Source organism: Dendrobates tinctorius, unplaced genomic scaffold (genome assembly GCF_039654945.1).
Source record: "Dendrobates tinctorius isolate UK_male_01 unplaced genomic scaffold, ASM3965494v1 ptg000155l, whole genome shotgun sequence".
NCBI classification, from domain to species: domain Eukaryota; kingdom Metazoa; phylum Chordata; class Amphibia; order Anura; family Dendrobatidae; genus Dendrobates; species Dendrobates tinctorius.
The window spans coordinates 12,880,110-12,907,951 of record NW_027361822.1 but is presented as its reverse complement, the minus strand read 5'-3'; the positions used below and the strand labels follow the sequence as shown (position 1 = coordinate 12,907,951).

At 41.4% G+C, this 27,842-nt stretch overlaps 1 protein-coding gene across 1 annotated transcript; it reads right to left on the bottom strand.

Annotated features, from left to right (window-relative positions):
• On the bottom strand, positions 1 to 27,670 carry LOC141051176 (uncharacterized). Its single transcript, XM_073548041.1, has 7 exons — positions 27,526 to 27,670; positions 27,253 to 27,366; positions 22,038 to 22,090; positions 19,034 to 19,177; positions 10,804 to 10,983; positions 10,598 to 10,721; positions 1 to 923 (listed from the first exon to the last, which is right to left on the bottom strand). Exons 1-7 carry the CDS (start codon positions 27,668 to 27,670, stop codon positions 94 to 96), a joined length of 1,590 nt encoding a protein of 529 aa, XP_073404142.1. The 3' UTR covers positions 1 to 93.
• Positions 27,671 to 27,842: the final 172 nt, after the last annotated feature.

The following is a 27,842-nucleotide window of genomic DNA, read 5'->3' as shown; positions in this document are numbered from 1 at the left end:
TGCACTATTGCTGACTGACTAAATACTTTTTTGCCCCACTGTATCTATTGGCCTCGTCTGAACTGTTGCGGTTCTCCAAGCAAAACAGTTTCCTCATTCTAAACATAGAAATGACTTCTCTATGTGTTGGGTTCTCTTATGTTTATAAAGACTTGATTTTCTGCTAAAATATTTCCCACATTCTGAACATAAAAATGGCTTGCACCCTGAGTGAATTCTCTGGTGTGTAGTAACATCTGATTTCTGATTAAAACATTTCCCACATATGGTACATGGGAATGGCCTCTCCCCTGTGTGCCTTCTCTGATGTTTAACAAGATCTGAATTCTGTTTAAAACATTTTTCACACTCGGAACATGAATATGGCTTCTCCCCTGTGTGAATTCTCTCATGTCGAATAAGACTTGATTTCTGGCTAAAACATGTTCCACATTCTGAACATGAGAATGGCTTCTTTCGTGTGTGATGTTGAATTAGATCGGATTCCTTTACAAAAATTTTTTCACATTCGGAACATAAAAATTTCTTTTCCCCTGCATGAATACTGTAATATTTTGACCTATATGTAAAATATTTTCCACATTCAGAACATGAATATGGAATCTCCCCAGAATGAGTATTCTGATAGTCATCGAGATTTGACTTCCAAGTGTTTTCATATTCTGAAAATGAAAATGGATTCTCCGTTGTGTCAGCTTCTGGATCAACATCATTACCGTTGTTTTTATTTTGCTTAATAGTATGTGGTGAATCAGAAGGTAGGAACTGTTGCAAAGGATCAGATGATAGATCTTCACTGTGAAGGGCTGGTTGTATATCTGGAACAATGGCATGCTCCTCAAATGTTTCCTGTTTGATTTCATGATCTTCCACTTTAAAATGTGTAGATATCACATTATCCTCCGAGCTTCTGATTTCATCACCTGTCAAGAATAAAACTAACTTTTTTTATTTAACTTTAACCCCTTCCTCCTTCATGCATATTGGGCCTTAACGACCAAATCAGATTTACCAACTTGGCTATTGCTTTATTTAAAGAATCTCTCCCATGTTTTTTATGGCCTAAAAGTGTCGTTAGACCATTTCCAGTGCTGCCCCCATTTACTCAGATCAGACGGACGTCAGTTTTACAATGTAAGCCTATGGAGTGTCAGAACAAAGATCCATAAACTAAAATTATAAAAGCAACACACAGAAACCCCAGTATGATCCAGCGACTCATAATAGAAGTCAGGTGACCAAGAAGCAGACCGGCGCAGAGCTGGAAATGGCAATCAGTGAGTAAATTAACACACACTACATTACATATACACAGATTAAGGGCATTCAAAACTTCATGGGTGAGCTTCTCTAATAAGCTATAACCTTATATGAAATGTGTGTATCTCCATGATTTTGATATCTCTATTTTTCAGGATAATTAGGCCTTTAGTGATATATATATATTATATTCTTTAGATTTTTTTAACTCTCCCCAGAAGTAAAATAAATATGGCAAATATTTTACTTTTGTATCCCTCTAGATTTATTTCTGTATGTGTTCTGTTACCACTCCGATACCAAATATGCTGGTAAGTGGCATTTTTAAGACTTTTATATAATCTAAAACACATTAATGTATTGTATTTTACGTTCAACAAGAAAATTATATTTTTAAAAACTGGATATAGTATGTCATTACTTTGTAGACAGCAACATTAGCGGAGCTGCAGGAATTTCTGACAAGTACTGGTTGTTTGCTGCATGTAAAAACAATCTCCATTATACTTCATAGGTCTGGCCTGTGGAGTAGGATCTCAGGACAAAAGTCTTTTCATACAAAGATAAACAATCAATTCTGGCTATGTTTTCCCAAAACCTACATCAAGTCTGCCAAAAACATTTGGGAAAACATGTTATGGTCTTATGAGACTAAAGAACCCTATACCCACAGTGAGGCAAGGTGGAGGCAGCATTATGCTTTAAGGCATGTTATTTGGCAGCTGGAACTGGAGCTTTAGATTGAAGTGGAGGGAATTATGAACAGTTCCAAATATCAGTAATTTTTTTTAAAAAAACCTTCATGCGGCTGCTAAAAAGCTCAAGATGAAGAGGAATTTTCATCTTTAGCAAAACAACGACCCTGAGCGCTCTCCAAATCAACAAAAGAATGGCTTTGCCAGAAGAAAATTGAAGTTTTGGAATGGCCCAGCCTAACCCCAGACCTGAATCTAATTGAAAAATCTATAGTTTGACCTGAACAGAGTACTATACATAGGAGATGCTGTCATGGTTTGGACATGGTTCTTGCCCTGCACTCACAGGGTTAAGTGTATGTGGCCTCTTTCTGGATATGGGAGGGGTATTTATACTCACTCTTTACCAGGGTTCTCTGTCAGCTATACTTTTGCCCTTGGCTTAGTTTAAGTGACCCCTGTGCGTTTGTGCCTTGTGCAGTGTGCATGCTTCTGTGTTTGATATCTTGGCTTCTGATCCGGTCTGTCCCTGTTGTGCGCTTGCCTGCTATTTCTGTACCGTCTATTGCCCATTCTGGTTTACTGATCTCTTGCTAAGTCCTGACTATCCGTTCTGTCTAATCCTTTGGTACTATCATGCTATCTCGTGCCTTGACCCCGGCCTGATCTGGTTTACATCTCTGTCTATGTCCCTTGGTAACCTTGTCCTGTAATCACCCTTCTAGAAGTTCTCCTTCTGCTCCTAGCTTTCTGGAGCTTAGGCCACGCCCCCAGCAATCAGGTGCTTCAGGTGGTCCTGTTAGTACACAGCCTCTGGGACGTGCTCCTCTCCCTAGGGACCCCAGTAAGCCCCTGCAACAGCGCAGGTTTCTCAAGGTCCAGACACTGGCTTGATGTCAGTTCTGGATATCCTGACATTATAGCTGACCAAAAACATTTAAACGAGGTTTTGACCCTTTTTTTCCTTTGGTCATGGATCCGCTGCATGCTCTCTCTGAGCAAGTGAATAGCCTCACTCAAATGATGCAAAATCTGTCTGTGGAGCAGCAAACCCTGGCTTAGTCGCAGCAATACGTTCAGAGGGAGGTTGCTGATGCCATGCAGGGTTCTTTTCCTTCTGGGACCCGGGGTGCGGGTACCACAGATGTTTCCTTAATCTCCCCCGAATCACCTGTTAAATTGATTCACTTTTTCTCTGGGGATAAAAAAATGTAAGGTTTTTAAGGAGGGGTGCAAACTCTTCTTTTCGTTAAGGCCACGCTCCTCTGGGGATGAGAGTCAGAGGGTTGGGGTCATTATGTCATTGTTAAGGGGCTCCCCTCAGGCTTGGGCTTTTTCCCTTCCCCCTCCCTCCCCTGAGAGAATGTCAGTGAATGCATTCTTCGAGGCACTCGGGCACATCTACGATGAACCCGATCGTGTGAGTCTAGCCGAGGATATGGTGATGAGTGTGTGCCAGGGGAAACACTCGGCCGAGTGGTTCTGCTCTGAATTCAGACGCTGGGCAGCGGAGGTCTCCTGGGATGATGCTGCCCTCCGGTGTTTGTTCTGTAGAGGCCTGTCTGAACGTTTGAGAGATGCCCTGGCCCTTCATCCTCCACCGGATTCTTTGGAGGAGGCTATGATCCAGGCTGTCCGCATGGACCGTAGGCTGCGGGCGAGAGGGGTCATGCTGCAGGAGACCCCTTTATTCTCCAACCTGAGAGACTCTGCATCTAGTCCTGAACCCATGGAGGTTGGTGCCACCTCTTTGAAGGAAAAAGAGAGGAGACGCCGTAGAAACAACCAACTGTGCTTTTACTGTGGATCCTCTGGACATTGGAGAAGGGACTGTCCTTCTTGCCCGTCTTCAGTGAAGCAGTCAGGAAAACGACTGAGTCTGGGTAACAATCGAGGAGGTTGCTCAGACTCCCAGGTACCCTTTTCCTCGCTTACTAAAATTCTGCTTCAGGTGGAACTAGAACTTACAGGCGGTCCGGTTGTGACTACCGCCTTTGTTGACTGTGGTTCTTCTATTAATCTGATCGATGCCAAAGTTGTGACTTTTAATAAAATAGGGACAGTCAGGTTAAAAGATCCTGTTAAAATTGTGGCAATTGATTCCTTTCCTCTCACTCGGGAGGGAATTTGTTTCATGACTGATACCTTTTCTCTGAAAGTGGGTTCCACTCACATGGAAAAATTAAGGTGTTTTGTTCTAAATAATCTGCCGGCTGGACTGGTACTGGGTATGCCTTGGCTTCAACGCCACAATCCTACCATTGACTGGGTCACGGGGGAGATCCTACAGTGGGGTTGTATGGCTAACGGTCTATGTTGTAACTTAACAACTCTTGTCACCCATGTAAAATCTGTGTCAGTGTCGTCTGTCGGTCTGGAAGGTATTCCGGAGTACCTGAAAGATTTTGACGACGTATTTTCCAAAAGTGAGGCTGAGGCGCTACCACCACATAGACCCTTTGATTGTGCCATTGATCTAGTCCCTGGAGCCAAGTTACCCAAGGCTCGCCTGCTCAATTTGTCCGGGCCCGAACGTCTAGCCATGAAGGAATACATTACCGAGAGTCTCCGCAAAGGGCATATTAGGCCTTCGGTTTCACCTGTGGCGGCTGGCTTCTTTTTTGTTAAGAAAAAAGATGGTGGTTTGCGGCCGTGCCTCTACTTTCGGGAATTAAACAAAGTTACTGTGAAAAATACATACCCTCTTCCCCTAATTCCTGATTTATGTAACCAACTCACCGAGGCTAAGTGGTTCTCCAAACTGGATTTATGTGGGGCATATAACCTTATAAGAGTCCGGGAAGGCGACGAATGGAAAACAGCCTTCCTGACGACTGAAGGGCTGTTCGAAAACTTGCTTATGCCCTTTGGTCTCACCAACGCTCCTGCTGTTTTTCAGAATTTTATTAATGTATTTTTTTCTGATTTAATTGGTCGTTTTGTAGTTATCTATTTGGATGACATTTTGGTGTACTCGGTGGACAGTCAATCTCACTTGCACCATTTGCGGATGGTTCTCATGAGACTGAGGGAGAATCATTTGTATGCCAAGTTGGAAAAATGCTCATTCTTCATGCAAGAATTATCCTTTCTGGGTTTTATTGTGTCAGGGGAGGGGTTCCGCATGGATCTTAAGAAGGTCCATGCTGTTACGGATTTGGTGCAGCATCATGACTTAAAAGGGTTGCAGCGATTTTTGGGCTTTGCTAACTTCTATAGGAAATTTATTGAGGGCTTCTCGCAGGTGGAAAAGCCTCTAACGGACCTCACTCTCAAGGGAGCTGATGTAAAAAATTGGTCTGTAGCTGCAAAAAATTATTTCATGATGTTAAAAAAATGCTTTTCTTCAGCCCCTGTATTGGTACAACCCGACCCGTCAAGACCTTTTGTCATGGAGGTTGACGCCTCGGAAGTAGGGGTGGGGGCAGTTTTGTCTCAGGGCCCTTCTACCCTTACTAATCTGAGGCCTTGCGCCTTCTTCTCTAAAAAATTTTCCTCTGCCGAGAGAAATTACGATGTCGGCAATAGGGAGTTGTTGGCGGTAAAGTTGGCTTTTGAAGAATGGAGGCATTTCCTGGAGGGGGCCGTTCATCCCATTACAGTCATCACTGATCGCAAAAATTTGGCCTATATCGAGTCTGCCAAGAGACTAACCCCCAGACAAGCTCTGTGGGCGCTTTTTTTTTTTTTCTTGAATTCAGTTTAACATCACATTCCACACGGGATCTAAAAACATCAAGGCTGATGCCTTATCCCGAAGCTTTGATTCTGTGTCCCCTCCAGAACCTCCCTCCTCCATTCTTCAGCCAGGAGACGTGGTGGCCGAAATCTCATCTGAGTTAGAGACCTTTTAATGGCTAACTGTAAAGATGGTAACACATTGTAAGCTTTCGAGACTACTCAGGTCTCTTCATCAGGCTAGACTAATACAAAATCTGAAGTCGCATATTTATGCACAATACAGCCTAGAAAAAATGCAATAGATAAGACAAGTGACGTGAAGCAGAACTATCAATATGGGAGAGGGAGAAACATAAATATAAACATTGGACCAGTTCATAGATAAGGAGTCCCGGATGTTTTATGGTCCTCTGATTGGGGTCTAGTTCTGTGTTGTGATGCCCCCACACGGTTTTAAAAGGAAATTCCTTAATTGATGTAAAAAGACATAAATCCATGCGACACATTCATTCCAGCACTGAGAGTGTCAAAGTTCGTCATAAATTTGTACTCCCAAACTCGTCTCTCTCTGTGAGAATTGAAGTTGCCTTTCAATACCAGTAATTTCATATCCACGCTGCTGTGATCAGGGATACAGAAATGTTTTGCCACAGGTAGATCCATTCTTTTTTCTCTTATTGTGTGACGATGAGCATTCATCCTTGTTCTAAGCTTTTGCCCTGTCTCCCCCACATACAGACCCCCAGTTGGACATTTAGTACAAATAATTAAGTACACCACATTAGATGTAATGCAGCTGAAAGTACCTGCGATCTTGTAGTCCTGATGTGAGTTGGGGATCTTTATCTTGTCCGTGGTCATTATAAATGGACAGGTTTTACATTTTTTCTGGTTGCAAGGAAAGTTTCCTGCAGCTGTTGGAGAGGACAGGGAGCTTCTGACAATGATGCTTCTTAAATTTGGGGGCTGCCTAAAACACAGCAGTGGGGGGTCTGGAAAAATGGATTTCAATCGGGCATCTCTTTGTAGTAAAGGTTGTAATTTCCGTGCAGCTCCCCTTAGCACCTCCAGATTTGGGTTGTAGGTGACTACTAGAGGCACTCGGTTATTTTCTTCTTTAGCTTTGTAATTTAGCAGGTGATTCCTTGACAATCTGGTGGCTCTTGTAATTTGGTTTTCAATTGTTCTTGGATGGTAACCCTGATTCAAAAAGGTCTTTTTGAGGCGACCAAGGTGTTTGTCTCTATCCATGGGGTTGGAACATATACGATTGTATCTGTTGGCTTGGCTATAGATAATAGAGTTCTTTATGTGTTTTGGATGGAAACTGTCCCATTTAAGGTATGTTGGACGGTCAATTGGCTTCTGATACAGGGATGTCTCTATTTCATTGTTTTTTAGCTTAATGATGGTGTCCAAAAAATTAATCTCAGTACTCGAGTAGTTGAGTGTTAAATTGATGGTGGGATGAAATTGATTAAACTGTTCGTGGAATGTCTTTAGCTGTTGCTCAGACTCCGTCCAGATGATTAAAATATCATCAATGAAGCGGTAGTAGGCCAGGGGCCTGATGGGGCATGAGGACAAAAAGTCGCTTTCAAACTTTGCCATGAAAAGATTTGCATACTGTGGAGCCATTTTACTTCCCATAGCTGTGCCAGTCTCCTGTAGATAGATCCTGTTGTCAAATTCAAAGTAATTGTGGGTGAGGATGAATTTTATAAGTTTCACCACAGCATCAGCATCAGTCCCTGTGTTTTCCATGAAGAATTTGCAGGCATTTAAACCATCTTAGTGTGGGATATTAGAGTACAAAGATTCCACATCCATGGTGGCCAGGATGGTTCCTTCTGGTAGAGGACCTATTGCTGCTAGTTTATTCAATAGGTCAGTTGTGTCCTGAATGTAGCTGGATGTACCAGTGGTTTAAGAATACCCTCTACCCATCCAGATACCTGCTCAGTGAGGGTGCCCACACGTGAAATAATTGGTCTTCCTGGATTTCCAAATTTGTGGATTTTGGGAAGCATGTAGAATGTCCCTATTCTTGGAGTCTCTGGTATCAGGTCATCAGGTCACTCCAAGAATAGGGACATTCTACATGCTTCCCAAAATCCACAAATCTGGAAATCCTAATGTGGTGTACTTAATTATTTGTAATGGAAAGCTTGCAATGTGTTACCATCTTTACAGTTAGCCATTAAAAGGTATCAACTACTGAGGACTCTCAATCCTGAATATTTTTCTATCTACTGGCTAACACGGTACAAAGATATACATCATTCCTGAGTTAGAGAGGGATTTTGGAGGCCCAGGCTCGGGCTCCGGGTGGTAAACCCCCGGATAAATTGTTTGTACTGGAACGTTTCAGTCTCGGACTTATGCAGGAATTTCACGATTCTATGTTGAGTGCTCATCCTGGGATTGCAGCTACCCGGGGGGCAATTGTGAGGGGTTTCTGGTGACCCTCTATGGTAACAGACATTAAAAAGTTGGTGACTGCATGTGGGGTGTGCGCTCGTTCTAAAAGTTCTCAGGTCCGGCCGGCCGGGGAGATGGTGCCTTTGCCAATTCCGGATAGACCATGGACACATTTGTCCATGGATTTTATCACAAATCTTCCTCCTTCCAGGGGCATCTCAGTGATATGGGTGGTGGTGGATAGGTTTTCAAAACAAGCACACTTTTACCTCTCCCCGCGTTACCATCTGCTGAAACCCTGGCCAGTTTATTTATTCAGCATGTAATTCAGTTGCATGGAATGCCTATGAATGTGATGTCAGACAGAGGGTTACAGTTTGTGGCCAGGTTCTGGAGGGCTTTTTGTAAAAAGCTGGGAATTTCGTTGTCCTTCTCCTCTGCCTATCACCCAGAGTCTAATGGACAGACTGAGCGCACGAACCAATCGTTGGAGCAGATTCTGAGATGCTTGGGCTCTTCCAGACAGGAGGATTGGTGTGAGGTATTGCCCATGACAGAGTTTGCGTTCAACGGTCATGTGAGTCAGTCTACTGGGAAATCTCCCTTTCAGATCAACTATGGGTTTAACCCACATTTTGGAGAGTTTTCCCGCATGGATTCAGGTTGTCCTGGAGCTGAGGGTCCGACACAACATCTTAGAATTCTTTGGAGGAAGGTTCAGAGGAATATTTCCAAGGCCCAGGAAAACTAGAAGCGATTTTGCTGACAGGAGGAGGGGGCCAAGTCCAGCAATTACAGTAGAGGAGAAGGTGTGGCTATCCACCCACAATATCAAGCTTACGATACCATCTATAAAGCTGGGTCCCAAGTTTATTGGCCCATACAAAGTTGTGGAGGTTGTTAACCCAGTAGCCTACCGACTGCAGCTGCCCGTCTCCTTTAAAATTTCTGATGTCTTCCACAGGTCGCTGTTAAAGCCTGTGGGGACGGTGAGAGAGGATTCCTCATCCAATGCTCCGCTAGTGCTGGTAGAGGGGCAGCTGGAGTATGAAGTAGGGTGCATTATTGACTCCTGGTGGGTGCGCCGGAGACTCCAGTATCTGATACACTGGAAGGGGTACTCTCTGGAGGAGCGGTCATGGGTTCCGGCCAGTTCGGTGCATGGCGATCGTCTGTGTGGGCTTTCCATGCCAGATACCCGGACAAGCCTGGGGGTCCAGTGGTCCCCCGTTAAGAGGGGGGTACTGTCATGATTTGGACAGGGTTCTTGCCCTGCACTCACAGGGTTAAGTGTATGTGGCCTCTTTCTGGATCTGGGAAGGGTATTTATACTCATGCTTTACCAGGGTTCTCTGTCAGCTATACTTTTGCCCTTGGCTTAGTTTAAGTGACCCCTGTGCGTTTGTGCCTTGTGCAGTGTGCATGCTTCTGTGTTTGATATCTTGGCTTCTGACCCGGTCTGTCTCTGTTGTGCGCTTGCCTGCCGTTTCTGTACCGTCTATTGCCCATTCTGGTTTACTGATCTCTTGCTAAGTCCTGACTCTCCATTCTGTCTAATCCTTTGGTACTGTCGTGCTATCTCGTGCTTTGACCCCAGCCTGATCTGGTTTACGTCTCTGTCTATGTCCCTTGGTAACCTTGTCCTGTAATCACCCTTCTAGAAGTTCTCCTTCTGCTCCTAGCTTTCTGGAGCTTAGGCCACGCCCCCAGCAGTCAGGTGCTTCAGGTCCTGTTAGTACACAGCCTCTGGGACGTGCTCCTCTCCCTAGGGACCCCGGTAAGCCCCTGCAGCAGCGCGGGTTTCTCAAGGTCCAGACACTGGCTTGATGTCAGTTCTGGATATCCTGACAGATGCCCTCTCAATCTGACAGATCTGCAAGGAAGAGTGGGCAAAGATTACCAATTCTACATGTTCCATGCTAATAGATTCTGACCCAAAAAGACTGAATACTGTCATAAATTCAAAGAGTACTTCAACAAAGTAGTAGTATAAGGGTGTGAATTTGTTACTTGTTACTTCACTTGTTTAGTTTCATTTTTCTACCCAAAAACATTTCAGCTTATTTTTCCAAATTAATTGTACAGATGGATGACATTAAGGGCAGAAAAAGTTCTGAAATGATTCTTCTTGGTATGAGTTTTTTTTTACATGACCATAACCTGGCATTTTAACAAGCACGTGTAGACTTTTTATATCTACTGTAGATGTAAAATGTTACTTACCTTATGAAATCTTATAATTAAATTCTATATATTATATCCTATGAGGAACCCTTAAAAAGTACTGGATTTCATAATAAAGCTTAAAATAAAAAGAAACAGGACATTTAGTTGAGAGCCATTTGCTTTAACTAGACTCACAAAGAAAATTATTTAGGAGTTATAGGTCTTGCAGTACTACAGAAGGATGATAGATGGGTTACAATAGTTCAAGGAAAACATTTAAATATAATACACTCTGTCAGATATTTTGCCGTCCTAAAAGTATTCTAGAAGCATCGCTTCACAACAACAAGGATCTATGTAGTAATGTCTATTACCTAGTGATGTTAAGGGTTCGGGAGAATCCATCATGACGTCCTTGTACCGATCCTTATGTCCTTCTAAATACTCCCACTCCTCCATGGAGAAATAGACGGTGACATCCTGACACCTTATAGGAACCTGATACACACAATAATACCGTCATCCCCCAATCCCTTCATAACGTTACAGTATAATGTCCCAGCATTCCCATCAGACTCACCTCTCCAGTCAGCAGCTCAATGATCTTGTAAGTGAGTTCTAGGATCTTCTGGTCATTGACATCCTCCTGTATCAGGGGGTGACGTGGAGGTCCCGTGATAGGGGTCAGGGGTCTTCCCCATTCCTCAGAAACCGGGGCTTGACAGCGCTCACTAGAGGTCTTCTTCACTACTGTGTAATCCTGGTTATGGAGAGACACATTAATAAATATTGCTACAGACATTTTCAGAGTCCCTCACCTCTTTTGTTATGCCCATCAATTATTAACTTCTTGCCGTCATCAGCTGTACTTGTACAGAAAATTCTGCAGGTGTTGGAGCAGTCATAGCCAATATTGCCCTTTAAGTTACATGTATTTTCTGTATCATATAGACCTGTAACTTTGGGATCTCAGATAAGTCTATGATTCAGCAGTTTAATGTCTTAGATCAGTGGTGGGGAACCTCCAGTCCCTGGGCAGAATCCTGGGAACTGCAGTACTTAGGCTGCCGGCCCCATTTTGCACCCTTTCGTTCATCCAGGCCTCGCTTTCATTCGAGGGGTTAAAGAGAGGCCTGGATGTCTTCCTGGAGTGTAACAATATAGGTTCTTTAGAAGGACGTAGATCTGGGGATTTATTCTGACAGAATATAGGCTGAACTGGATGGACAAATATCTTTTTTCGGCCTTGCTGATTATGTTACTATTGTTCCTTACACTGTGAGCATATGTCCGCGGTGTTCATGCAATGTAGACTTACTGTCATGATCCATGCTGGATCATGACAGATAAAATGCACTAGTAACCTTTTTTTTCTTAAGCTGTGGTGCTTAAAGATAGTTTTTGCCCCCAGTGGCCATTAGCGTCATTGCACTGTGGTGGTTTCAGTTCTAGATTTGCCCCCGGTGGCCATTAGGGTCATTGCACTGTGGTGGTTTCAGTTCTAGTTTTGCCCCTGGTGGCCGTTAGGGTCATTGCACCCTGGTTTCTTTAGTTTAGTGCATGTGATTATAAAGCAGGTGTGATTGCTCTGGCTCTGCTCTAAAAGAGTGTCAGGTGTTGCAATCAGTGCTGGTGATAGTGGTCATTTCCAACCATCCTTGGTGGAGTAAGGAGCTAGAGAGAGTTTCTTGCAGCACAGTCAGAGTCCTGGTGTGGAAGGAGTCAGAGGGGATTTCCTTGCAGCTCTGACAGAGCTTGGTGGCAGCTATTCAGGAGGAAAGCTGCATTCTGGTGGTGGACTCTGTTGCTGGGAGCAAGAGCAACAGAGCAAAGCTAAGTGGTGTTTCCCTGTTTGTATTTTTCCCTGGTGTGTATTAGTACAGCGGTGGGGCCAGTGCCTGCACCACCCAGCTCCCTAGCAAGGGATAGGTGTAGGGGGTGCTAGGATGACAGGTATCCTGATCGGCGCCCGGTGCAGAACCGGCCTAGGAAACATTAGGAGTGTGAGGGACACTGACTCAGGGGAGTGCAGGAGGTCTCCACATACCCGTTCCCTATCGCAGGGACCACCGTTGTAACTGTTTCCCCTTCCCCCGTGTCTTGTTGTTTTAGTTACCGGCCTGCGGGTCGTGTCACACAGGACAGTTACACGTGCCGTGTCTTGTTGTCTTAGTTACCGGCCTGCGGGTCGTGTCACACAGGACAGGTCCATGTGACACTTACGTCCTAACAGTAGCCAGAGCTGGCATCAGGACGTTCTTTATGTGCGGAGTTAGCGTGTTCTATGCTTCCATCCCATTCCTATGAAGGCAGTAGTTATGCTTCAGCCCCAATGTCTCATTTGGACTGTACACTCATGGCCGAAATTGTTGGTATCCTGGAAATTGTTCCAAAAAATGAAGTATTTCTCTCAGAAAATTATTGCAATTACAATAATTACAATCAAAGCTGTCAAAAAAGTCAAAGTTCCCAGTGCCAGAAGAAGCAAAACAACCCAAAAACATATTTGAACCTTCATCAAATTTGACAGTAGGTACTGTGTTCTTTTCTTTGTAGTCCTTATGTTTTCAGTAAACAGTAGAATGATGTGCTTTACCAAAAAAGCTCTATCTTGGTCTCATCTGTCCACAAGAGGCTTTCCCAGAAGGATTTTGGCTTACTCATGCACATTTGGGCAAAATGAAATGAAGTCTAGCTTTTTTAAATCTTTGTGTCAGTAGTGGGGACCTCCTGGGTCTCCTGCCATAGCGCTTCATTTCATTCAAATGTTGACAGATAGTTCGCACTGACACTAATGCACCCTGTGCTTGCAGGACAGCTTTAGTTTTTTTGGACCTTGATTGGGAAAGCTTATCCACCATCCGGACTATCCTTTGTTGCAACCTTTAATCAAATTTTCTCTGCTTTCCAGGTAGATTAGCTACAATGTCAATGAAAAGATTGAACCAACTTATCCACTTTTTAACTGGATTCAGGTGTGCTTTTCATATTGCTCACACCTGTTACTCGCCACACCCAAGTTTGAACGAGCATCACATGCTTGAAACAAAGTTGTTTACCCACAATTTTGGAAAGGTGCCAACAATTTTGTCCAGACCATGTTTGGGGTTTTGTGTGAAATTATGTCCAATTTGCCTTTATTTCTGTTATTTTTTGTGTTTGTCCAATACACACAAAGGTAATATACATGAGTATAAAAAACATGTGTAATTGCAATAATTTTCTAGGAGAAATACTTCTTTTTCTGGAACAAAAGAGTGCCAACACTTTCAGCCATGACTGTATATGAACCAGCCCCAGTGTCTCCTATGTGATATGCACACTCCAGCCCTAGTGTCTCCTATGTGATGTATATGCTCCAGTCTCATCATCTCCTATATGTATGCTTCAGTCCTAGTGTCTCCTATGTGATGTGTATGCTCCAGCCTCATCATCTCTTATGTGTTGTATTTGCACCAACTTTAGTGTTTCTTATATGATGTATATGCACCAGCCCCAGTGTCTCCTATGTGATGTATTTGTGTCAGCCACAGCATCTACTATGTGTTTGTATGCTGCAGCCTCAGTATCTTCTATGTGATGTACTGTATATGAACCAGCCCCAGTGTCTCCTGAGTGATGTATATTCTTCATTCCCAGTGTCTCCTATGTGATGTATATACAGTACTCTCAGTATCTCCTGTGATACATACAGCAATCTCAGTGTCTCCTATGTAATGTATACATTGCAGTTTCATTGTCTCCTATGTGATGTATATACAAAAGTCTGAGAGTTTCCTATGTGATGTATACATCTGTCTTGGTGGCTCCTAAGTGATGTATACAACCATCTGAGTATATACTATGTGATGTTTATACAGTACATCAGGATAGTCCAGATGGTGGATAAGCAGCCCCAATCAAATTCCAAAGAAATTCAAACTTTTCTGCAGGCTCAGGGTTCCTCAGTGTCAGAGTGAACTATTCGTCGACATAAAAAAGTTAGATTGCCAAAATGTATGCAAGTCAAAATCCTTCTGCGATAGAGCGTTTAGGTAAAGCACATCATTCTACTGAATACCAAAAATGAAATGAGGCCTACAAAGAACACAGTACATACAGTTAAATATGGTGGAGGTTCAATAATCTTTAGGGGTTGTTTTGCTACCTCTGGCAATGGGTGCTTTGAATGTTTGCAAGGAATAATGAAATCTGAAGATGACCATAGGAATTTGGGTTGCAATGTTTTGCGCAGTGTGAGAAAGCTGGGTTTGTGTCCTGGTTCATGGGTCTTTTAGCAGGACAATGACCCCCAAATATACTTTAAGAAGCACCCAGGAATGGTCGGAAACAAGGCGCTGGAGAGTTCTAAAGTGGCCAGCAATGAGTAAAGCAAATTCTTATCCTCTCTTGCTGACTACTTTATCTTCCAAAAGGTAGGGGAGAAAACAAGGGGATCTGCTACCTTAGATCTAATTCTTAACAACAGGGAGGAAACGATTGAGGAGGTAAGAGTGGCTAGGACCCTAGAAGGTAGCGACCATGCTATTTTAGAATTTTGTAAAACTAGAGGAGGAAGACTTGTAAAAACTCAGACTTCAAGGTTAGATTCAGAAAGGCAGATTTTAAAGGGACTCAGAAAGAGAATCTGAGGGATCCAATGGCTGGATATCCTTAAGGACAAAAATGTCCAGGAAGGATGGGAAATCTTGAAAAATTAGATTCTCAAAGCACAATCGTTAACCATTTCAAAAAGAGGGAAGAATGCGAAGCATTTAAGGAAACCAGGATGGATGAACACAGAACTTAAACAAGGGCTTAAAAGGAAGAAAGAAATGTTTATCAAATGGAAATAGGGATGCATATCTAAAGAAGAATATAATGCTGTCTGTAGAACCTGAAGGGCACGAATCAGATTATCTAAAGCTGACAATGAATTAAGGCTTGCAAGAGATGTCAAAAGCAAGAAAAAAGGAATTGGGGGATATGTAAAAAGTAAAAGAAAAGTCAAAGATGCTATAGGATTTTTACAGGATGAAAATGATGAAATGGTAATAAAGGATGTTGAGAAGGCCGAACTTTTAAATTCCTATTTTGCATATGTTTTCTCTCAGAAAGGAAATATAACATCAACTGATCTTCACTGTCCTATTAAAGGAATAGAAGAATCCAGGATATCTATAAACAGAAATATAGTGAGGAAACACTTAGCTAATATAAATGAATTCAAGTCTCCAGGTCCAGATGAATTACACTCCAGAGTACTGAAGGAGATAGCAGAAGATATTTTTTAACCACTTTCCATAATCTTTGAAAATTCTTGGAGAACAGTAGAAGTCCCAGAAGACTGGAGAAGAGCAAATGTTCCTATGTTCAAAAAGGAAAAGTAAGTGGACCCACGGAACTATAGGCCGGTGAGTCTGACTTCAATACCAGGAAAGATCTTTGAACAAATTATTAAACAACATGTGTGTAAGTACCTGGATAAGAATGAAGTGATTAACCAGAATAAGCATGGGTTTGTAACTAATAAGTCATGTCAGACTAACTTAATTTCCTAATATGACAGAATCATTGACTGGGTGGATCAGGGAAATGCTGTAGATATAGTATATCTTGACTTCAGCAAAGCATTTGACAAAGTATCTCACACAATCCTTATTGAAAAAATGACTAAGTATGGAATGGACAAGGCAACTGTTAGGTGGATTCATAACTGGCTTAGGGATCAGACCCAAAAAGTGGTCGTAAATGGCTGCACGTCCAGTTGGAAGAATGTCTCAAGTGGGGTACCACAGGGCTCTGTCCTGGGCCCTGTATTGTTCAACATCTTTATCAGTGATTTAGATGAAGGAATTGAGGGTACACTGATTAAATTTGCTGATGACACAAAGCTAGGAGGGATAGCTAATACTAGAGAAGAACGAGAAAAGATTCAAAAAGATATAAATAAACTGGAGCAGTAACTAACAATGGTTAGGGAAAAATGCAAAGTACTACATCTGGGCAATAAAAATGAAAAAAACATATACAGAATGGGAGAAATAGGGCTAAGCAACAACACATGTGAAAAAGACTTAGGCTGTGTTCACACGTTGCGTTTTTTTCGCGTCTTCGCGACAATTTTTAACACGCGATTCTGCAGCGAAAACACAAAAAAACAGCATCCCATGCAATCCTATGGGATTACACAATGCTGTGCTAATGTTGCGGATTTTCCCGAGGCGGAATCGCATCACGGAAAAAAACGCAGCATGCTCATTATTTTTCGGAATCGCTGCGATTCCGCCCACATAGAAATGCATTGTTCTGCTTACTTTCCGCATGTGGCTGTGCCCACCATGCGAAAAGTAAGCAGAACATTTGCGGATGTTACCCACGGTCCGGAGGAGAGGAGACTGTCCTCTGGGCTGTGGGTACCATATCCCTGTAAAAAATAGAATTAAAATAAAAAAAATTGGGTTATATTCACCTTCCGATGTCCCGTGCAGCGTCCCCAGGCTCAGCGATACACGCGGCAGGTCCCGTTCCCAGTGATGCATTGCGATAATGACCTTTGCTGACGCCGCTGTTTCGCAATACTGTAGCGGTCTTGCGAGACTGCGACATCATCAAAGGTCATTGCCGCAAAGCATCACTGGGAACGTGAACTGCCGGAGCATCGCGGAGGCCTGGGGACGCTGAGCGGGATGTCGGAAAGTGAATATAACCCGATCTTTTTTATTATTTTTAACATTAGAACATTTTACTACTGATGCTGCATAGGCAGCCTCAATAGTAAAAAGTTGGTCACACTTGTCAAACACTATGTTTGACGAGTGTGAACAACCTGTCAATCAGTTCTCCAAGCGATGCTACAGGTCGCTTGGAAAACGCTAGCATTCTGTAAGCTAATTACACTTGCAAATCGCTAGTTTTTCCTCGGGAAAATAGCGGGAATTTAAAATGCGATTTTCCCGTGAAATTGTATTCCGGAATTCCCGCGGTAACTTCCGTGGGAGTTCCGCTACGTGTGAACTTAGCCTTAGGTATACTAATAGATCATAAACTGAACATGAGTCAACAATGTGATTCAGCAGAAAAAAGGCAAATGCAATTCTGGGATGTATTAACAGAAGCATACAGTCAAGATCATGTGAAGTCATTATTGCCCTCTACTCCTCTTTGGTCAGACCTCATCTGGAATACTGTGTCGTTTTGAGCACCACATTTTAAAAAAAGACATCAACAAAATGGAGCAAGTTCAGAGAAGAGCGACCAGAATGGTGACCAGTCTGCAAAACCATGTCCTATAAGGAACGGTTACAGGATTTGGGAATGTTTAGCTTGCAAAAAGAAGACTTAGAGGAGACTTAATAGCTGGCTACAAATATCTCAAGGACTGTCACATTGTAGAAGGATCATCTTTATTCTCATTTGCACAAGGAAAGACTAAAAGCAGTGGGATGAAACCAAATGGGAGAAGACACAGATTAGATATTAGAAAAAACTTGGTCCCTTCCAACTCTACCATTCTATGATTCTATAATTCTAAATCCCATTGAACACCTATGGAGAGATCTTAAAATTGCTGTTGGGAGAAGGCACCCTTCACATATCAGAGACTTGGAGCAGTTTGCAAAAGGAGAGTGGTCCAAAATTCCAGTTGAGAGGTGTAAGAAGCTTGTTGATGGTTATAGGAAGTGAATGACTGCAGTTATGTATTTTAAAGGGTATGCAACCAAATATTAAGCTGAGGGTGCTAAACATTTTGTCCAGCCCCTTTTGGAGGTTTTGTGAGAGATTATGTTCAATTTGCCTTTTTTTCTCAGTCTTTTTTTGTGTTGTTCTAATACACAGAGAGGAAATAAACGTGTATAAGAAAATGTGTAATTGTAATAATTATCTGGGAGAAATATATCGTTTTGGGGAACAATTTCAAGTTTGCAAACACATTCAGCCAAGACTGTATATAGCAGTATTGGTTTGACCTATGTGATGTTTACACAACAGTCTCGGGGCATCCTATATGATGTGTACATGTCTCGTTGTCTCTTATGTGATATATACATAGCAGTCTCAGTGTCTCCAGTGAGATGTTAGAGCTGTCTTGGATTCTACTATATGATCCGCAATCTCTCTGTCTCCAATGTGATGTATATGCAGCAGTCTCGGTGTCTCTTATGTGATGTATATACTGCTGACCTCCCACTGCTTGAGTTCTATAAATGTAACGTGAGCTGCAATTAATTTCCCGCTTTAAGAAGTCCTGTAGTTTAATATATGTCTATGTTAGGACCAACTTGCTGCTGTGATCAGTTCTTTAAAAAAATTATCGCAAACTGTTGACTGCGCCCCAGACCAACCAACGTAAACCTGGAAAAGGAGTTGTAAGTAGCAACATAATCATTACCACCTAAGATCACAGCGGTACCAAATGGAAGCAGTACCAGCCATCACATTAGGGCTGAGTTAATTCAATGTTTGATCAAATATGATAATTTTCAAGTTGATAATTTTGTACAGCCCACGACTGTTATAAATATCAAACTGACCCTTGGCAGAAAAAATGTTCCCTGACCCTACCTTAGATGCAGTGGTTAATGGCAACTGTGAATTCTAAGTTGTTAGAAAGAGAGTACACCTTTGTCACCCCTTTGCGTCTCATCAAGACGGTATGCTGATAGGTTGTCATGGAGGTAGGAGGTCTAATAAACATCTCCCAAAAACCCTTGATGGAATTTCTGTTTTTATTTTCTTATTCCACACCAGAAGGGTGGAGCAATTAAAAAATATAACTAGTCCCGACTATGTATGAAATGTGACATGACATCTTTCACAGAATCTCTTACCTCTCCAGTAAGACGGGAGAGTATCTCTAGTGTGAGATGCACTATAGTCTCGGCCGTTGGGTTCCTGTCCATCCTCGATGAGTCAATCACAAAATTTCTCCAATATAGAAGATCTTTACTTAGAGAATCCAATATTGTAGGGACCTGAATTGGAGGAAGATGTAACATCATGAAGATCCCATGTGATAATACAATTACTGGAGATAATAAAGGGAAACATATCAGGAGTTAGAACGTTTAGTTGAATACCGAGTTGAATATCTCATGAAGGCATCACCTCCGAGACAGAGGACAACATGAACTCTACAGCCAGAGGTTGCAGAGGTAATGCCAATATTGCAATACAAATGGTAAAATGTGAGACAAAGACAAAACATTTTCACAGCTGTAAAAGAAGAGCTTTTAGGTTATGTTCCCTCAGAGAAATCCACAGTAATAAACACAATAATGTGAGGGCTTTTTCAATTCAAGTTAAAACCCTAGATATAAAAATCGTGGCATCTAGTTTTCAGAACATATCTGGGGACAATTTATCAAGTTTTATTCCTGTACAGAAAATTTAGAAATGCAAACATCTTAAGGATTTGGGCTCATCTTAAGGCTACACGTGTTCCCAACCTGAAATCTATGGCTGCAATTCAGGTATTATTTATACTACTTTCTTTGGTAAACATTTTATGGGCCAATGGGCCCTTTTGATAAGTCCCGCCAACTTAAAAAATACACAAGTGGAAGGGATGGCATAAACAGTGGCAATATTTCTGTGCAAATATTTTGAACAAAATTTGCCAACTTACCGTATTGTCAATATGGTAAAGAGTAGTGATGTGCAAGTATACTCGTTGCTTGGGTGTTCTCCGAGTAGTTTGGTGTTCGTCGTCTCAGATGCATGATTTGCGGCTGCTGACCAGTCTGAATACGTGTGAGAATTCCCTAACAAACATCAATCCTCACATGTATTCAGCCTGTTGAGCAGCCGCAAATCATGCAGATGAGACGACGAAAACTAAATCTTCGAGCACGCCAAAATACTCGGAGGACACCTGAGCATGCTCGGGAAAACCCAAGCAACGAGTATACTCGCTCATCACTAGTAAAGAGAGAATAAAGAAATCCCACCACCAATGGATTTAATAAAATTAGTGTACAACCACTTTTTGGGTATTACTGCATTCAGGAAAAATTGTATAACAAATTGTGAGGTATGCTGAAAATGAAAAGTTTGAGGCTAAAGCAATATTTTAGCAGAAAAAAACAAACAAATTTTTAGTTTACACAGTCCAAACTTATAAATTTATGTGAAGGACTGTGGAAGGAAAATACTCAGTACACCCCTAGATGAATTCTTTGAGGGTTTTAGTCTCCCAAATGAATTAATTTGTTTGGGTTAACTGCCTGTTTTAGCACATCAGGGGCTCAAATTTAACATGGGGTCCATTATCTAGTCCAGCCAAATTTGCGCTCCAAAAATCAAATAGCGCTTCTTCACTTGAGGTCCCCGATGTGTGCCCAAACGGTGTTAATGCCCATATATGGGATATTGTCACTTTCCGTACAAGTTGTGTATCAAATTGTAAGATGCATTATCTCTCCTTATCTCTTGTGAAAAAGACAAATTTGGCGCAAAATCAGAATTTTGGTGGAAAAAAAATATTTTTAAAATTTTTCATTTCACTTTGTATTAAGTCTTGTGAAGCATCTGGACAAGTTAATAAAAATTGTGAAAGCAGTTTTGAATAATTTCTCGTCGTCAGCTTCCTGCGGCGCTTCCTGCTGTGACGACGAGCGACACGTGAAGCCGGGCGGGAGGACGCAGGATCGCCTGGTGTGACAGGTAAGTAGCGACCCCCGTCCCCAGCGATGTCGCTGGTGAGATCTGCCTGTGTGGCAGCTCACTAGCGACCACTTAGCGATGTACCAGAGATCCTGACCATGTCATATCGCTGGTCGGGATCGCTGGTACATCGCTAAGTGTGACAGTACCTTAAGGGTATAAGCTGTAAGAGGGTCACTAGTAAAATACTGGAAGGGAGATATGTTTCACTGAGGTCATTAGCTTCAGTGATATGAACCTGGAAGTTTGCTCCAACGTGTTATTTGTTGTGAACATTAAAGAGCTGGGCAGAATGGCTGTTCACCATATCTCCACCCTAGGGTGTGATCCAGAAGATAAACGTTTAGCCTCTGGACTCACTCAGACTTCTGTGGACACTGAAGGTGAGCTGACCTCCAGAGCTGTGCTCTTGTTACACAGAGCTGAACCCTGTTTTCTGAGTGGGCAGACCCTGCAGTTGTACGGGCTGTAAGTAATGCTGTTTGTTTATGCCAACAAAACTGAATATGTCTATTTTGACTGGTTTATAAAGCATGTTTTAATAAATCAGTTGAAAATTTTAAATAATAAGCTTTCCTCTGAGTACCTCGATAAGCAGCCGAGGGAGCCGATCTACTACAAAACATTAAAAGAGTGAATATTGCAAATTTTTCAAAATTTTCAAATTTTTGGAAACTTTCTATAAAATTCAGATATTTTTTAAAAAAAACACACACACCCAAAACATATTGACCCAACGTTACCTCTATCATTAAGAAGATAGTATCGTAAAAAAAATTACTAAACAATCTCAGAATCACTGGAATATGATGAAGCTTTCCTGAGTTACTACCACATTAGATGACACATATTAGATCTGAAAAATGAGGCTCGATCACAAAGGTCAAAATTGGTGCCATCATTAAGGGGTTAACTTGGCGTACTCAGTACAGGACCAACGCCACAGACATTTCATGGGAAATCCCAAACTATTACAGCCAAAATTAGGGAAATTACATTTCCATTAATCTGTCCCCAAACCAGAGCGCCCTCCCTTGTATACATAAGCCCAGCCAGTGCACTATTACTGTCCATATACACATGGCGGAGCTGAGGGCAGGGGGCGCTATCTCCAGGAATGGAGGGGTTACTGCTCCCTGTGCCCAGTAATGGGAAATCTCCAGCACCTACCTCCACCTGCAGAGCCGCACACCATATATATGGCTGCTCTGTGCGCACAGGACCTGGGATGAGGTCACAGTCATGTGATCAGTCACATGGAGGGGAGGAGTCAAAGAGTCACCATAACAGAGTGCATGGAGCAGAACTGTGTGTTTATTCAGAATGGTGACGTTCACCCACGGCTCTGCTCCATAAGAGTCGTCCACACACGCTCCACAGCGCTGCCACGAGGAATTTCAGGTACCTATACTGGCAAAATTTTATGGCCTCCTTGAGATTCCACCTCAGCTCCACCTCCACCCCTCGAACCTTCCACAGTCCCACCTCCCACACTTGGAAAGACTCCACTTCTGCACCACATTTTCACCAATCACACACTAAAGGTTCCCATCAAACACCATATCACATACATAGCCAGCAGCTTTTATTTTGGCAAAAAGATTTTATAACCAGCCTCCACGATAAGGTAGACTCTTTTGGACGGGCCCTACTCTTCTCTAACCTATTAAACATTTGTTAATATATCAAATTCTCAATTTAGGTATATTTTTATTTATTTTTCTTTTGTAAAAATGCCTAATATTATCACATAGAAGGGACAAATGCCACTGCACCATGTCCAGACTATATATTACCACCACATAGTGACCAAATACTCCAATACTGATCATTAATAAAAAAACAAACAATCACAATACTAATACTACCATAAGTGCCATTATACACAGGAGCTCTGTACATAGTATACAGTATATTGTGTCAGTGTACAGATAATAAAGTGAGCACCAGAGACATTATACAGTTGTGGCCAAAAGTATTGACACCCCTGCAATTCTGTCAGATAATACTCAGTTTCTTCCTGAAAATGATTGCAAACACAAATTCTTTGGTATTATTATCTTCGTTTAATTTGTCTTAAATGAAAAAACACAAAAAGAATTGTCCTAAAGCCAAATTGGATATAATTCCACACCAAACATAAAAAAGAGGGTGGACAAAAGTATTGGCACTGTTCGAAAAATCATGTGATGCTTCTCTAATTTGTGTAATTAACAGCACCTGTAACTTACCTGTGACACCTAACAGGTGTTGGCAATAACTAAATCACACTTGCAGCCAGTTGACATGGATTAAAGTTGACTCAACCTCTGTCCTGTGTCCTTGTGTGTACCACATTGAGCATGAAGAAAAGAAAGAAGACCAAAGAACTGTCTGAGGACTTGAGAAACCAAATTGTGAGGAAGCATGAGCAATCTCAAGGCTACAAGTCTATCTCCAAAGACCAGAATGTACCTGTGTCTACCGTGCGCAGTGTCACCAAGAAGTTTAAAGCCCATGGCACTGTGGCTAACCTCCTGAGATGTGGACGGAAAAGAAAAATTGACAAGAGATTTCAACGCAAGATTGTGCAGATGTTGGATAAAGAACCTCGACTAACATCCAAACAAGTTCAAGCTGCCCTGCAGTCCGAGGGTGCACCAGTGTCAACCCGTACTATCCGTCGGCGTCTGAATGAAAACGGACTGTATGGTAGGAGACCCAGGAAGACCCCACTTCTTACCCCGAGACATAAAAAAGCCAGGCTGGAGTTTGCCAAAACTTACCTGAAAAAGCCTAAAACGTTTTGAAAGAATGTTCTCTGGTCAGATGAGACAAAAGTAGAACTTTTTGGGCAAAGGGATCAACATAGCGTTTACAGGAGAAAAAAAGAGGCATTCAAAGAAAAGAACACGGTCCCTACAGTCAAACGTGGCGGAAGTTCCCTGATGTTTTGGGGTTGCTTTGCTGCCTCTGGCACTGGACTGCTTGACCGTGTGCATGGCATTATGAAGTCTGAAGACTACCAACAAATTTTGCAGCATAATGTAGGGCCCAGTGTGAGAAAGCTGGGTCTCCCTCAGAGGTCATGGGTCTTCCAGCAGGACAATGACCCAAAACACACTTCAAAAAGCACTAGAAAATGGTTTGAGAGAAAGCACTGGAGACTTCTAAGGTGGCCAGCAATGAGTCCAGACCTGAATCCCATAGAACACCTGTGGAGAGATCTAAAAATGGCAGTTTGGAGAAGGCACCCTTCAAATATCAGGGACCTGGAGCAGTTTGCCAAAGAAGAATGGTCTAAAATTCCAGCAGAGCATTGTAAGAAACTCATTGATGGTTACCGGAAGTGGTTGGTCGCAGTTATTTTGGCTAAAGGTTGTGCAACCAAGTATTAGGCTGAGGGTGCCAATACTTTTGTCTGGCCCATTTTTGGAGTTTTGTGTGAAATGATCAATGTTTTGCTTATTTGCTTCATTCTCTTTTGTGTTTTTTCATTTAAGACAAATTAAATGAAGATAATAATACCAAAGAATTTGTGTTTGCAATCATTTTCAGGAAGAAACTGAGTATTATCTGACAGAATTACAGGGGTGTCAATACTTTTGGCCACAACTGTACTCAGGAGCTGTCACAGGGTTACTGCAACAGAGAGGAGCCAGAAGACCACAGGCATCTGATTGCTCCTACTCCTGCGCTGAAAAGAAGCACTTCTCCTTCCTTTTAAATAGTGTTTATTTTTTTTGGCATAATCGGCCATGTTGGAAACTCTGGGAGTCTGAGCTCGCAGCTGAGCTCGGTTAGCCTCTCCCATCCCCTTTATAATCTGGGTCCTGATTCAAACCCATGTCAGATGAATTCCATCAATCGATATGTGGACATGCAGGACGTTAGAGGAATGCTCGGGGAGGGAGGTGCCAGACAACGGCCGTTTCGCGATTACTCGCTTCTACGGGTCCAGGTGAGGGGATTAGCTAAAGGTCATTCCCTTTATAGGACCACAGACCTTTCTAATTAACATACATAACGAGTTGTGAAACAAACATTTACAAAAAAATATAGTTACACAATATACAGAGTGATAGATACTAGTAAAGAATAAATCTTTCCATATCGATTTACAAGATAATCTGTATTTTTACAATATCATAGTAGATTATAATCTAAATAACTTTACATACAATTTTTTTACATAACATTTTTTATAAAAATACTGATAGATCGATCCGGTCATTTAGTCCCAAAGGACCTTGTGCATTCGCTTTCAGGATCCATTTTGCTTCTTGTTGCAATAAAGCTTTGTCATGGTTGCCTCCTTGAGGTGGAAAATTGACCTTTTCAATCCCTACAAAACTCAAACTTTCTGGGTTAGCTTTATTCACATCTTGAATATGTTTAATTAATCGCAGTGAGCCCTTTCCTGATGTAATAGATCTATAGTGTTCACCAAAACGTATCGCAAGTGGTCTTATAGTTTTTCCAATGTAAAAATAACCACATGGACAAAAAATAATATAAACCACGAATTTAGTTTGACAAGAAATGTAGTTTTGTACCTTAAGTTCAATAAAGCTAAAATGTATAGAATTCCCTGTCAGATGGAGATGACAGTATTTGCAGTGACCTCATTTATAATTTCCTTTTATTGATAAATCTCGTAGCCAATTTTCTTGAGGAGGACGAAGTCTATGATGTACTAATAAATCGCCTATATTATGTGCCCTTTTGTATGCAAATTGTGGAACTAATTTACCATCTGTGTGTAAGGTTTTTTCTGCATCAATAAGATGCCAGTGTTTTTCTCACTGCTGCATGTATTGCTCTATCCATTGGACTATGTTTGAAACAAACATTTTTTTGTAGGTTTGACTACACTATTTAATTTTTTAGTCCTTTCCTTTAATAAATCCATCTGAGAAAATTTTTTTACCCTTTCATATGCTTCATTTAATAAAGTCATAGGATATCCCCTTTGCAAAAAACGTTGTTTCAGCTCAGAAATTTGTTCATTAAAAATGGTTTCATCATTATTCAGTTTTCTTACTCTTAGCATTTGACTATATGGAAGTCCCTTTTTAGTGTGTAATGGGTGAGCGCTCTTATAATGTAAGTAATTATTTGTTGCGGTTTCTTTTCTAAACACTTCTGTTTTTAAAGAGCCATTTTTTATTTTAAATTTGACATCAAGAAAATCAATTGTGTTTCCCCCAAATGAAAATGTGAAGCGCATGTTGTCACTGTTCACATTGTTCAGGTATTTCGCAAAATCTGCAAATTCTTCCTAAGAGCCCCCCCAGATAATAAAAATATCGTCCACAAAGCGAAAATATGCTTGTAAATGTTTTAAGTGTGGATTTAGGGCTGTTTTTATATAAAACTCTTCAAATCGTGCTAGAAATAAATTTGCATAAACACAAGAGACTGGCGTGCCCATTGCTGTGCCCACCCTTTGTATATACCACTTATCCAGAAATTTGAAGGCATTATGTGTTAAAACATAATCGAGTGACTCGATAATAAAGGAAATAAAATCCTGTGATTTGTTTGTGTTATGTAAAATCTCCTTTATTGCTGCTATGCCTTTATCATGGGGGATGCGGAAATATAGACTCTCAACATCAATAGATGCAAAAGGAGAAATGTGGTTGCCAATGAAAATCTTTCAATTTTTTCAATAAATCTCCTGAGTCTTTTACAAAGGATGGCACAGCTTTTAGTAAAGGTTTTAGTAGCCAGTCTAAGTATTGTGAAAGTGGTTCAGTCAAAGAGTTTTTCCCTGAAATTATAGGGCGACCCGGAGGCTCTTTTAAAGACTTGTGCACTTTTGGCACACTATACCAATAGGGAATTTCTGGGTACTCTGGAAAGAGTTTTTCTGCTCTCTTTTTTGATAATATCCCCAATTGAACATACTTTCTTAAAAGAGATCTTAATTTGTCCTTATATTTATGCACAGGGTTGTCATTTAGCATACAGTAGGTATTACTATCATTCAAGTGATTTAGGGCATCTTGTATATAGTATGTCTTATCCAAAAGAACCAAATTCCCTCCTTTATCAGATCTCCTGAAAACAGTATCACTCCATCCCTTCATTTCTTGCAAAGCTTTCATCTCAGATGCTTTCAAATTTTTTTCTGACATGGGATAGAGTAAAGCTTCTACATCCTTGATGACCATATCATGGAAAAGATCGATACTGTTGCCAGGATATATGGGAGGCATGAAATTTGATTTTACTCCTCCTTTAAAAGGTATTGGTATTTCTTAGTTGGAATTAGCTGATTCCAAGGAGAAATCTGGTTCAGTTATACTCATTAACATTTCAACATCACTTAAAAATTGTCTGGGATAGATATCTGAATTTAACATAAAGCCTAAAGGACCAATAGTTGGAGGTTTCTCACCTTCATGTATAGGAACAGAAACTGCAGGTGAAACACTAGAAAAAGATTTTTTAAGGTGTAGCTTTCTTATATTTTTACACAATTCAATCCTAAAATCGACATAATCAAATTTTTCTGGAATACAAAAATTTAAGCCTTTAGATAGAACTTCAGTATGTTCACTGGATAATTGGCGCTTTGAAAGATTTATTATACGTAGATTGTCCGTTGGAGGTGTTATTTCCTCCATGATACTTGCTTGTGTTTCTTTCCTTGATTTTGTATTTTTCCTACCTCGTCTTGTCTTTTTCCCCAAAGGGGGCGTGTTATTAGAGGTAGAAGGAAAAGTAAGCATGCTCGAGTCCTCTCGATCTTCTGTAACACTTGAGTCCGAATCCGTGGCCCATCCTTCATAGTTATTTTTCATTTTATGAGCCATGTTGTATCTCCGTTTTTTAGAAAAAGAAGAACGATTTTTATTCCAGGAGAAAATCATGTTATTTTCATAGTCATTTTTATCTCTCAAAAACTTATCTTTTTTTCTTCTGTTTAATATCGATTTGTTGTAATACGAGTTTTTTATCCAATTTTTTGTAAAAATGTGTATTTTG